This window comes from Clarias gariepinus, chromosome 19, assembly GCF_024256425.1.
Source record: "Clarias gariepinus isolate MV-2021 ecotype Netherlands chromosome 19, CGAR_prim_01v2, whole genome shotgun sequence".
In the NCBI taxonomy this organism is placed as follows: Eukaryota; Metazoa; Chordata; class Actinopteri; order Siluriformes; family Clariidae; genus Clarias; species Clarias gariepinus.
This window is the reverse complement of record NC_071118.1, coordinates 16,944,354-16,957,536: the sequence shown is the minus strand read 5'-3', so window position 1 is coordinate 16,957,536 and position 13,183 is coordinate 16,944,354. Positions and strand designations below refer to the sequence as shown.

Genomic DNA, 13,183 nt, shown 5'->3' with positions numbered 1-13,183 from the left:
TAAGAAGATCGTCGAGCAAAGCCAATTCAAGACCTTGGGAAAGCTTCACAATGAGCATAGTAAGGCTGGAGTAAGTGCATCAAGAGCCTCCATGCTCAGACATCTTCAGGAAATGGGCTACAACTGTTGCATTCCTAGTTATCAAGAAAGAGACAACATCTGAAGAACCTTACCTGGGCTTAGGAGAAAAATAACTGGACTTTGCTCAGTGGAAAAGTAATTTCATTTAGGTCCCAGGGATTGTAGGAAGAATGCAGAGATAGATGCAAGGAGAAGAATGCATGATTAGAATCCATGTTGTTTAAAGCCCAGTATGATGCTTTCATATTTAGTGATGATTTGGGGTGCCCTGTCATTTGCTGGTATTGGTCCACTGTGTTTTATCAAGTCCAAAGTAAATGCAGCTGACTACCAGAATATTTTAGAGCAATTTATGCTTCCATCTGCTGACAAGCTTTATGGAGAGGATTTAGGTTACCAGCAGGATGTAACACCCAAAGGATCTGTTGCTAGACACCACAGCACACACCTGGAGGCCCTGCAGAGCCACACCATGAGGGGGCAGAGCTGCCCAGGAAGCAGGCCAACAACACAATATTGGTCACCATATTTTGACTGTTATGGCTGATCAGCGTTACAGCAAGGATTTTGAACGAACTGACTGTTTTTACCAGATGTTTTATTCAACATATTCCTTACCAAACAATCTTTATAGGATAATCGGTTACAGTTTTGTTTAGCATTTATGGTATGTTAAAGAAAAGGAGTCAAAGTTATAAGCATGAAAAAACAAGTAATTGAAGAACTGTTTTAAGCCTTCTTTTATTTTATTTTTGACTAGCAGAAGAGGTGACTGTGTAATGATATACACATCATTAATGTTTACATTGTATCTTTAGTCAACAGGATTAAAATATATTTTTTTCTTTATCTAAGTTTTAAACTCAAAGTGAAAACTTCAAAAAAGATAGTGTCGAAAGAAATCAGACAGCTGATTCCACTGTGACTTTTCATGTTTGAGATAAATTACTCTCAGAGTAGCGTATCTCCAGCTTGGTAAATACATTTAGCAATTACCACTCCACAGCATACATATTAGCAGAATATAATATTTCTGGCCATGTGGTCATAATGTTGTATCATCACTCAAATTAATGATTTATTAATTCATTGTGTGTAATTTGTCAAATGCAGTATGAAGGCAGCATTAGGAACTAACAGCACAAGTATATGAATGTGGCACAGAAATACGAATGGGATTTTTTAAACATCTCATCACTACTTGGTTGAGAGCAGTTTCTGTGGTCAAAAACTGACACTGATAAAGCAGAAAAATTAACAGCTATAATCTATAAATATATGCCTTCACTTCACTGTACAATTTTTAAAAGTCTGGAATTTGCATGTTAGGAAAAAAATAAACAGTTCACCACCCAAATCATATGTGATAAGTGGTGGTCCCGTTTCATTTTATGGACACGCAAAGTACACAGGATACAAAAAGTGATTATATATTTTTCCAGCGCCTCTGCAGGCTCATAAAATTGGCAATGAGTACAGAAAACTCATTTAAGTCTACAATCAATAACCAGTAAATGCATGCACATACTAAACTTATATTGTATAGTTTGGATTTGCAGATAGATCTTCATGGTGTATTAACTGTTATTAACTGATAGTTTGAAAAAAATATAAAGATTGTAAAAATACTGGGATAATTAACTGCAACTTAAACACAAAAAGTCTTTCAATTTCTTTAACTGTCTTCATCTTCCTCATCATCACTGTACTCCACCTCTTCTGTTCCGTTTGCCTCGTTAACATCAAGTAGTCCAGAGAAAAAGTCGCCCGCTCCGCCAAATGCTTTATTGCTAAGTGCCTTGAGACGTCCATCTTTTTTCTTCTGCTGTCGATAATCGCTAACTCTCATCGCAGAGAGTCCTGAAATGTCCCAGAACTTGATTAGCTGGTCATGAGCACAGCTGGCAAGAAAGCGTTTGTCCCACGAACAAGCAATTTCTTCAATAGGTTCACCGATGTGCTGCCCCACACTGCCAACAACGCGATTGGGCAAGATATTCACAGCTCTGCAGAGGAGGTAAGGCAGAAAAAACTAAATCCAAATGTATTGATATGTGCACAATTTTGGACATGCAACATAATTTAATTAAAACAATAACATTTGGTCTTGTAAAAAAGGGGCGCCACATAGCAATGTGCTGTAATTCCTATTGTGTTTAGCCAATTTGGATGTAAATACCTTCACATTACAGTTTGAAAGCACTTTGCGCTCATATTCATTATTCAATATACTGTGTTAGATACAGTAGCTAAAATAAGTAAATAAGTTCTTTAATGTCCAGACCTTGCTTTAGACTTAATATATTAATAAAATGTTTCTTAAATGCATCATAAAATGCATCTGCACTTATATTTTCACTGTTAAGACACTTTGCTCCACACTTGACCTTCACAGGCATGATGTCCCATGAAAACCAAACCTCTTCCTTTACCATTTGGGAAAAAAAAAAAACCTCAATATATGGGAGCATGTTTTTTCTTTTCATATTTATTTGGCTGTCACCACCTTAGCATAGTAAGTAATCAATATTACACATCCCAGTGCTTTTTTTGATAAGATCAGTTTATATTCTTTGTATTGAGCTTCAAAAAAAAAAGAGATTCTCTGCCTTGTGAATCTGTTTCTCTATGGTTCCCATTTCTCACTGGGCAAATCTGCCTGAGAGTGAATCACAGATGAGAAAGCGAAAGAGTAGATTGGATAAAGATTAAGTTTTATCTTAAAATGACTCGAGCGTGTTAAAATTCACTTATACAGTACCACTTCAGTGCTGTTATTTGTTAGATTTTCTAATTAATATCTATTGATGCAGGTGTTTGTTTACATTGAGCAAGTAGCTTATTAAATCCGGCACATAACTGTTTATAACATCGAGTTAACTCAACATTTTGATTCTAGTGCACAACAATGCTCTCTAAGGTCGTGTTTTAACACAACCTCACCATGGACTTCCACATTACTGATTTTTGTTACTGTCATGGTTTTGGAACATATGAGACAACTGTCTGGTTTTAAATTAAAATTGTGAATAAACACACATTGATCTGTCGATTCATCTTTAAAGGTTTTGTTTTCAGTTTAATTTTTTTGGGTAAGACATGCTGTGTTGCACATTGAACAGTGAACAGACAGAACCTTTCGTTTACTTCTATAGATAAATGAAGCCAATAAGAAAAAAATCTGTGCAATACTAAGTCCTCCACCCCCCTTTACTGCTTCCACAGGGGATTTAAGAGAGCAAGTTCTAGCATGGTGCTGCTAATCATCAGCCCTTGATTAATCAATAATCAACAGGTGTGCAGACCTCTATAAAATCAGAAGTTTTGGCAGTTTGCTGATCTGGAGCATTCAGGTGTGTCAACACAATGCCAAGAGGGAAAGACAAGACAAGACAGCAATTGTCTTGGAGAAGCAATTGTTGCTGCACATCAATCTGGAAAGGGTTATAAAACAATTTTTAAACAATATGGAGTTCAACATTCTACAGATAAAAAGATTATGGAAAGAAATTCAAGACAGCTGCCAATCTTCCCAAGAGTGGCAATGTGCAGTGCTCAGAGAAATACAAGAAAACCCAAGAGTTACATCTCAGACCCTACAGGCCTCACTGAGCATGTTAAAAGTTCAGTATGCTTGACAGCACAAGAACACTGAACAAGTACAGTTTGTTTGGAAGGGTTGCCAGGAGAAAGCCTCTTCTGTCTAAAAAGAAATGATGGAAGCATGACTGAGGTTTGCAAAAAAAATATCTGATCATGATGGTTTTAATGTTTAGCAAAAACCAAACACAGCGTTACAGCAGAAACACCTCATACCCACTGTCAAGCACAGCAGTGGAGGGGTGCTGATTTGGGCTTGTTTTTGCACCCACAGGACATGAGCACCTTGCAGTCACCTGCCACAACCAAAAACTCTGCTGTTTAGAAGAGTATTCTGGAGGCAAATTTAAATTCTAAAACTTGATCAAAATTGGGTCATGCAGCAGGATTTACTTTGGGAAGCCAAAGATACTAAACTTTATTATTATTTCTTAGCATCACCGATCACTGGAACTAACACAAAATACTATTTTCACAGCATCCATGTCGTGGATCTTCCAAAGCATATTTCCAAAGCATCCATGTGGTGTGGTCTTCTTCTAGTCATAAATTTTTGTCAGAATCAATCAAGTCCCGACACATCGCTCTAAATCAAGAGGTGTTTTTTGGATACACTAGTTGCTAACAAAAAAATTGGGGGATGTTAAACTTAACAAAATAGTTTAGACATGAAAAGATGACTTTACCAGAGCTAAAAAATAATAATAATAATAATAGAAAAAGTTGAGTAACTTTGGCTTCCCATCCCAGAAAAATAATAAAATAAAGTACAATATTATGACTATTTATTATTATTATTATTTTTTTTTTAACCTTGCATGTCCCCTTACCTGATGACTCCATCCATTGAGGCAGTACACAATATGCTGTCGGTAACTGGTACTATGCAGTCCACAGACTCTGCCTGGAGGGCAAATCGATCACTAGTTGCTCCAAATCCGTTCCAGTTAAAAATGTAGAGCATCCCTTCACTGGAGCCACACACCACTTTTCTCCCACGCTGTAATTAATGAATAGACTTAGACAGGTGAAGTTACCATACAGTATTTGTTTCCTCTTAAACATGATCATCATGTTAGCATTATGCTGATGTTTAGGTAATGTTTTTGGTAGGTGATGTTTTTCTGACCTTCCAGCAGACTTAATAGGTTTTGTTCTTGTTTCACACTTAAATGCTTAAAACATTTATGTAACTAAAAATAAAAAAGTTAGCGCATTTTTTAAATGTTTTTTTTTTGTTTAATTACGGAGTGGTGACATTTTGATGAAAAATTTATAAGCTATGTGTGTAGGTTACCTTCATGATGGACACAGAAGTGAGATCCCCATCCTGGATTTCAGAGAGCAGTTCAAATCTTCTTCTCTTTAAATTGAACACACCCATAGTTCCATCACCGCTATCAACCCAGAAAATAGGCAAAATCAACATGGGAAAGAGAATTAGTGGAGAATTTTGGTGGATAATATTTTGTCTAGAAATATTATCAAACACTACTTAATCACTTTTTTTTTAAACATGATAATGAACACATTTGTAAAAATAAATCAACTATCAATGTCTACTTGCTATAAATAAAATTGTCCACACAAACATTTGTATTTGACTATACACTTACAATTACTGATTTAACAGGTATTCATAGTCAAAGAGACATATGGACTGAGAAAACTTAGAGATTTAGCATATTTACATAAATTACGCAAACACCTAAGTAACGTAGATTTATCCATAACTTCTAAAAATGCAGTAGTGTAGTGCATCGACATACAGTGAAACCTCGGATTGCGAGTAACACGGTTTGCGAGTTTTTCACAAGACGAGTGAAAGTTTTTTTCAAGTTTTTTTTTTACTTGAAAAACGAGCAGGGCTTGGTTTACAAGTACAGAGTATCGTGTATCACGCATGCGCTTCTTGTTTTAATGCCGAGCGTCACATGATCACAATTGAGACGGGTTTTTCTCTCTGTTGCGCTGCAGAAGTGGGTAATCGTCTCCCCTGCTGGGTCTCTCACTGGTATAATTAACATCCGTGCGAGCATTTTATCCCTCAGCCTGTCCTTATGTGTGTGAACTGGCACGGTGTCAAATTACGCGCACATACACACACACACAACAACAGACCCAAACACACACTTAGTGCCTGCGCGCATAAACGGAAACACTTATCTGTCTAGATTTACTTTTACTATTTTTTTAAAGGTAAAGTGCTGGTTAATTTGTTTTATTTTTACTTCATAATTTGTGTTAATTATTTTTATGTATTTATTTTTTTGGGCTGAAGAACGAAAATGAATTTCTATTATTTCTTATGGAAAAATTTTATTTGGTTTACAAGTGTTTTGGAATACGAGCCCGGTTCTGGAACAAATTATGCTCCACTGTAGTTTAAAACCTCCTATTTCTGCCTTAAGAGACTTATTTAGCTGTGATTGGCCGTCACCAACATTCATGCGAACATAAAAACAATGCATCCAAACTTTTTGTAAATTTTAAAAGTAATGTTTGATTTTAAGCAAACAACTAAAGCACAACTTTACTAAGAGATGACCCAGTCTATTTTTAAGGTGTATACATTAATCTTTGAGCTTGATACCTGGATGTAAGTAAAGTCCTCTTTGCTGAATCAACAGCTATGTCACTGATGAAGTCTTCGTGGTGTTTCAGGGACATGAATGAAGTGCCTTTTCTCATATCCCACACTTTGACAGTGCCCTCATCATCCCCAGTGGCGAACAAATTCTCATCAATTAATAGCAAAGCATTAACAGGCTTGCTAAACAAAAAAAAATAATCAAATCAGTTTTCAGCAAGAGCTCTCAATGTACAGTATCACCCCATCACCCAATTTTTTTTTTGTTTGCTTTAGAAAGCTTTGAATCATAGTTTTACGTGTCAATCATTACCAAGTTTGTAAAATCCTGTTTTGTTTTGAGAGAAAGCATGCTCAAAGAAAAGTGGCAAAGAAGACACGAAGTGACATTATAAAGTAATTTGCATATTCCCAAATTCATTGTGATTACCAATTACAAATTAGGGTATATGGGACAGCAAAATTTTGTAAATGCATCCAATAGAATAGAACACAATACAGTTAATCAGAATAGATCGCACAATTATAGATTATAATTTATTTTTTATAAAAATATCTCAGCCTAGCCATTTTTTACATGCAATGCAAGGACATAATATCATAAGTAATATAAGTTTTAGACAAAAAAACTTTCGTATATTAAGTTTTGTTCAGTAAGTTAGTTAATTAGATGCCAGCATGTTAGAACTGATTGGCACGTAGCAGCCATATTGTTCATATAACTTAAAATGGGAGAAACTCTCGAGTCATTTAACACCAGCTTAGCTTCACTGAAGCTACTGCAATTTGGTGCAATTCGGTTCTGAATAAATAAATTGCAAACTTGGGGTCAAAATGGCAAACTTGGAAACAAAATGTGGTAGTTACAAAACTTAATAGATTAGTTTTGCTTCTTGGCCCATGATTATTGAGATATCTGCTGAAATTAAAACTCACCACTGTCAGGTTGATCAGGCTTGTTTCTAATACCTAAGTACACAGTGGTACAACAACCCGTTGACCAAGTTTAATGCTTTTAAGCTTTAGGTTTTGGTCTACAGTATTTGTTAAGGAGGAGAAGAAAGAAGAAGATCCTAATAATTATTGCAATGTTCCAGGGTGCTTGGACCCCCTAATTATAATAATAGTACAAAAACCTATCAAAAATTAGGTCAACAAAATTAATTAAGGATAGAGAATCTTATAATACAAACGTTAAAGCTTAGTCAACTTTATCTGTCCTGTCCTGATATCCTTTCTGCATCTTTGGTGACTACACAGCTAAAAAAATTGTGCTTTGCACACAAGAAGAAAAATCCTCAACATCAAATTTCCTACTAACAATTACTGTATATAGGAATCAAAGTATGGTTTGTGTGTCACATCACAAACACATAGAGACATATTAAAGGAATAGTTTGGGTTTTTAAACGTCTGCCTTAAATCAAAATTCCTTTTATCAGCATATGTTTTGGGGAAAGAGTGTTAAATTTGTACTAAATACACCAAAGTTATGAACGATACTTGATTTAGCTTAGTGGGACTATGGAATCTTTATACAAATTTCAGTTGAACTTTGGAAACTATTTTTCAAACTTAAATGTACTTAAATGCACCTCAATTTTGATTTAAGACAGACTTGAAAAACCTGAACTATCCCTTTTAGTGTAAATTGTAAGTGTAAGATGGTGTTCTGGGAACACCCCCGGGAGCACTTTAACTGCTTGTCACATCTCATGTAATTATAATAATAATACAGATTCACATATTTTTGTAATGTACAGATTCAGCAAATAAGGTAATACCTGTGAGCTTTAGGAATTCTCTTAGAAAGTTTTCCAGCCTCTACATCCATAATGTGAACAGCCTTGTCTTTGGACACACTGAACAGTTCTGGTGAGAGGGAAACATAAAGGAACAAATCCATAGTATGGTACAGCATAGCACACAAAGATTAACAAAGCTTCTACTAACAGACTAACTTTCTCCATCACTTGAAAAGGCGACTTTTCTGCAGGACTTAAGGTGATGTCCAGATGACCACAGCTCTTTGTTCTCCCCGTCATTGCAAGAGTATCTGTACCTGCAATGTAGGAAGGAGTATTTAAGTTTTGTAAATACTTTCATTCAATTCTAGCAGTTTAATGTTAATCAAAAGAGAAAATGTAACTTCATTAACAAAACAGTTTTGTACATGGCAGTATATCAGTACAGTATTTAGCATGCACCACTTCTCTTGGAGGTAAAAAGGGAGTTCTGAAAGACCTCTACAAAGGTTCTTTAAACAGTTCCTCTTACTTAAAAGCTCATTCACAGTTAAAATTTAGGGTTAAGAAATCCATAATTACTGTAATCCATACAATCATCTATTAAAGCTTTGTTTTTCAGCTCTGGTCCTGGAGGATCACCTGATGTGTTTTCTCTGCTGCCAGCACACATGATTTAACTAATTAACAACTTTTTTCTGAATAGAGGTGAGTGTGGTAAAGCAGAGTGAACACTTAAATATGCAGGAGGTACTCCAGGAACAGGGTTAAGCAGTTAGAGTTCTCTTTCATGTTGGCTAAACTGCACTTGCAAAAAAATTGCCAAAGAAATGTTCCAGAAATAGCACAAGTTGATTTAAAAAGAAACCTACAAATATATATCTCCATCAATGTCTCCAGCAGCAAGGATATTTTCTTTAGGATGGAATGCCAGTGAATTAATGATTGCCTCTTGCTTAATGTCTTCTGGAGTCTCTCGGATCTTCTGCGTTTGAGGTTTTGATGTTTCTTCCTAATAGGGCAAAGAAGATCAATAAGTCAATTATAAGACAAATGCTTTTAATCTTAAAGCTCAGAAACTGAGTAGGACAAACTGCCAATTTTTAAAACATGTAAACATTCAACACAGGACAGTAAAAGAGAAACAAGTATAATATTTATTATACCACAATTTCAAAATTCAGTCCAGTGTTAAATAGTAGGAGATTAAGCCTTTAAACTTAACATGAAAGCTTATAATATTTTACTTACCAAATCATAATTTAGCATATTAAATGAGTTCAGTAGGTAACATATCTTGGAGATTTGACCACTTACATTTTCATTCTCACTCACTTATCCTGAATTCATTGTCGTGGATGGCCTGGAGCCTATCCCAGGAGAATTAAGGCACGAGGCATGGTACACCCTGAACAGGGTGCCAATCCATCGTGGGGCACACACACAAATACACATTCACACACCTGCAGGTCTTTGAACTGTGGGAGGAAACCGGAGTACTCAGAGGAAACACACCAAGCACAGGGTGTTTGTTTATTTTATCTTTTTGCAAATTCAACCTGAGAATCTGCATGAGTGTGTTCCTGGAACTCACCTGGAACAGTACTGCTAGAGCATGGTGTCAGCAACACTAAGGTCATGGATATATTATCTGCATGTTCTAGAAGTCATTTCGGTGAAAGTGTCTGCTGAATGAATAACTCTATAAATCTAGGAGAGTGTTGTTGATTATAACACATTAGAGGCTACGGCTATCATTCTCATTATAACAATTTCTTTTTTTTTTTTTTTTTTTTACAGCTAACCATTAGCCATATAAAGCTATGCCATGTTTGGGGAAGAAGTTTCTCATTTCAACTTTACAACAATTGAATTTTTCTGATTAGCTTGAGAGCTAAAGGTCACTAGTTGCTAACCACTGAAGACTAATCTTGCCATTTTTAAGAGCTAAAAAACTGCTAGAATAGCCATTGTCATCAATGCTAATTAGCTACTCAACACCGACAGAAGCCAACCTGTGAGCTAACATTTTGTCCCTGAAGAAACCAAAAGCGCCTACAATGGGCACATGAGCATCAGATGTAGACCAAGGAACAATGGAAGACGGTGGCCCGGTCTGATGAATCTTTTACATCATGTGGATGGACGGGCAAGCGGGCAGACGTACTGTGATACTAATGTTTGGCTGGCAAACCTTGGGTCCTGCCAATCACATGGATTGACCTACCTAAACATACAGTGCCACCTACCGAAACATTGTTACTGACCAAGTAACAACCATCCAAGAACAGATTGGTGACAAACAATGCCATTTCCACACATGGCGCACCTTGCCATATGGTACAAGAGGTTTGGGGAGTAAAACATCAAAATTTGGGTCCATGACCAGGAAACTCCACAGACCTCAATCCAATTGAGAACTTGTGGTCAATCTACATGAGGCGGGTTGACAAAACCCCACAAATTTAAACTCTGATTATGCAGGATGAGGCAGGATGTGACCCAGAAGTTGATTGGCAGGAGTGCTGGAGTAAATTGCAGAAGTCTAAAAAATGAAGGGGCAACACTGCAAATATTGACTCTTTGCATAAACGAATGTAATCGGCATTAAGGACCTTTGACACTCAGGAATAGCTTGTAATCTTACTTCGGTATGCCATAGTAACATCTGACATAAAGATAGCACAGAAGCAGCAGACTTTGTGAAAATTAATATTTGTGTCATTCTCAAAACATTTGGCCATGACTGTAGAGCAGTTTGAGACACGCTTGTGTCTATATCTGTGATCAATATTGCGAAACGTAAATATCCTGCAGACTTACACAGCAAAGAGCGGACATTACAATGTTGTTAAGAATTAATGTTAATAACTTACTGTAGTTTCTAAATCACTGAGTATTTCTTCCTCTGATGAAATCTCGTGTTTTAGTGCGGCAGCCGCCATCTTGGATGTAGGCTAAAATAATAAACTTCCAGGTTAAAGGTCTTCAATCTACGGTGGCCCGGAGGACTCGCGGATATCAAATGTCCACGAGAAAGAATTCGTTAATTTCAATGTTTGATTTGAGGTTTAATATTGAAAATTATATAATAATATAATATTAATATATAATATTTCACCCTTTCGTGGCAACCACAAAATAATTTATTAAAGAGAAATAAACCGTTGCTCTATAAGTAAGGTAATATTTAGTCATAAATGCCATACAGACATGTCTATGCAAGGATAACACTAAACATATTTTTGAATAATGTGGCATTAAAAATACATACAGTACTACAGGCTGTAAAAATACATACAGTACTACAGTAGGCTGAATCTCCCACTGTCTGAGTGTACTTAGGTTTTGGCCACTAGATGTCACTCTTACACAGTCGCAGTGTGGGCCAGGTACAGGCTGCTTGTTACAGGAGCGTGAACAGCACAGCAAAGCACTGGAAATAGATATAAATACATTTATTTTGATTTACAAGCGCTGTTCAAGTCAAACCGGGATTTGTGATCAAATTTCTTGTGAATGAAGGAGTAAAACTGATTAACATTTACAGAAGATTTCAAATAGAGCACATATGAGACTCTTAGCTGCAGTCAAACATCTGAATGGTGCAAATATTTTAAAGAAGGCCATGCTTCTTAAATGACAATCCTGGACAAGGTGACTTAAAGACCAGTGCAGTCCTTCTCATGGACATTCTACGAGTGGCCTTCACCTCGGCCTGTAAAATCGATGGGTAACTTGTCACCAACTTGTGGAAGAGATGCATCGTTCTGTGGTGATGGTACACATTCACAAACACCACTTGCACATCACAGGAACTCGGCTGGGAGTTACTGCCACATCCGCGCTCCAAGCCATTTTCCACATGTTTGGGCCATTAAAGAAATTCCTGTGAGGGCAGCATTTCAGACATGATACAAGCAGTCCAGTCATTGCTCCGGTGTACTAAAAAAACCTTTCTACCTTGATGGAATCCAAGAACTAATAAAACGCTAGAATAAGTGCTTGGTGTAGCAGGGGATTATATAGAGAAATAGTGTTTTTACTTTTATCATTGTGTTCTCTTAATCTGCACTATCAAAAGTCCTGGTTTGACTTGAAGGCTCCTTGTACATAACCATTCTTCAGACTGATCTGTTATTCATTAGGAGGTGGTAAGACCCTCTTCTGGGGGGTAATATATATATACACACACATACAAAACCTCTGTATAGAGTTACTCCATTATCTGTGTTAACCATTTTACAGCGTACAGCGTTCTCAACAAGAGGTAATTCCAAGGTTTTTTTTTTTAAGGTAAAGCTGTGGATCTGTTCTCACTCTCACTTTCAGGTCCTGTTTCTATTGCACTCTTAGGCAGAATAAATCTTCAGGATAGTTATTTTGTGGAGTAGTGATACTGTGTCATAGAATCAGTGTGAAACCTTTTAAGCAATCCCATGGGCTTCTCATTCAGAAGACCCATTGTGTGTCGAAAAAGAGTGTAATTTCACAAAATTTTTACTCAATTTTAATCTGATTACTGATCTTTGCTATGGATACTAGCATGTCTTGAAGAAAAGTCAGGAACTGATTAGAATATAATTATAAACAAACATGTTGAATATCGCCGCGTAGCCCTCACCTCAGTAGTGATCAAGTGCTTTGAGCGGCTGGTCAGAGACTTCATCATTTTTTCACTACCGGACCCATTGGACCTGTTACAGTTTGCTTACCGCCCGAACCGCTCAACAGATGATGCCATGTCTCATCTCCTCCATACATCTTTCACTTACCTGGACACTCGGAAGGGGAATTATGTTAAAATGCACTTCATCGACTACAGCTCAGCATTTAATACCATAATTCCCTCCACACTCCACCAAGCTGGAGCACCTGGGACTCAGCTCATCTACAGTACTGTATGTGTCAGTGGATCTCCAATTTTCTAACTGGCAGACCACAGGCAGCAAGGACATGTCTCAGCCTCCCTCACTCTCAGCACTGGAGCCCCCCAGAGTTGTGTTCTGAGCCCCCTGCTGTACTCTCTGTACACATACGACTGCGTGGCCACTACCAACTCCACCACCATCATCAAGTTTGCTGATGACACCGTCGTGGTGGGCTTGATCACGAACAATGATAAAGGAGATTGGAAATCTGGAGAAATGGTGCCAGAGGAACAATC

General features: G+C 37.0%; 1 protein-coding gene across 1 annotated transcript; it reads right to left on the bottom strand.

The window, feature by feature from the left end:
- Positions 1–1,132: 1,132 nt before the first annotated feature.
- On the bottom strand, positions 1,133–10,962 carry wdr55 (WD repeat domain 55). The gene is made up of 8 exons (XM_053477950.1): positions 10,893–10,962; positions 8,889–9,028; positions 8,233–8,333; positions 8,056–8,143; positions 6,275–6,454; positions 4,979–5,078; positions 4,512–4,681; positions 1,133–2,087 (listed from the first exon to the last, which is right to left on the bottom strand). The coding sequence occupies exons 1-8, from the start codon at positions 10,959–10,961 to the stop codon at positions 1,757–1,759; spliced, it is 1,179 nt and encodes a 392-aa protein (XP_053333925.1). The 5' UTR covers position 10,962; the 3' UTR covers positions 1,133–1,756.
- Between the last annotated feature and the right edge of the window lie 2,221 nt (positions 10,963–13,183).

Excerpts from the sequence above, each read along its gene's own strand:
- wdr55 (XM_053477950.1), bottom strand. The coding sequence starts at position 10,961 with ATGGCGGCTGCCGCACTAAAACACGAGATTTCATCAGAGGAAGAAATA. Across the intron at positions 8,144-8,232 it reads CTTTTCAAGTGATGGAGAAA|AACTGTTCAGTGTGTCCAAA; the intron begins GTTAGTCTGTTA and ends CCCTCTCACCAG. Across the intron at positions 5,079-6,274 it reads AGGACTTTACTTACATCCAG|CGGTGATGGAACTATGGGTG; the intron begins GTATCAAGCTCA and ends CTGGGTTGATAG.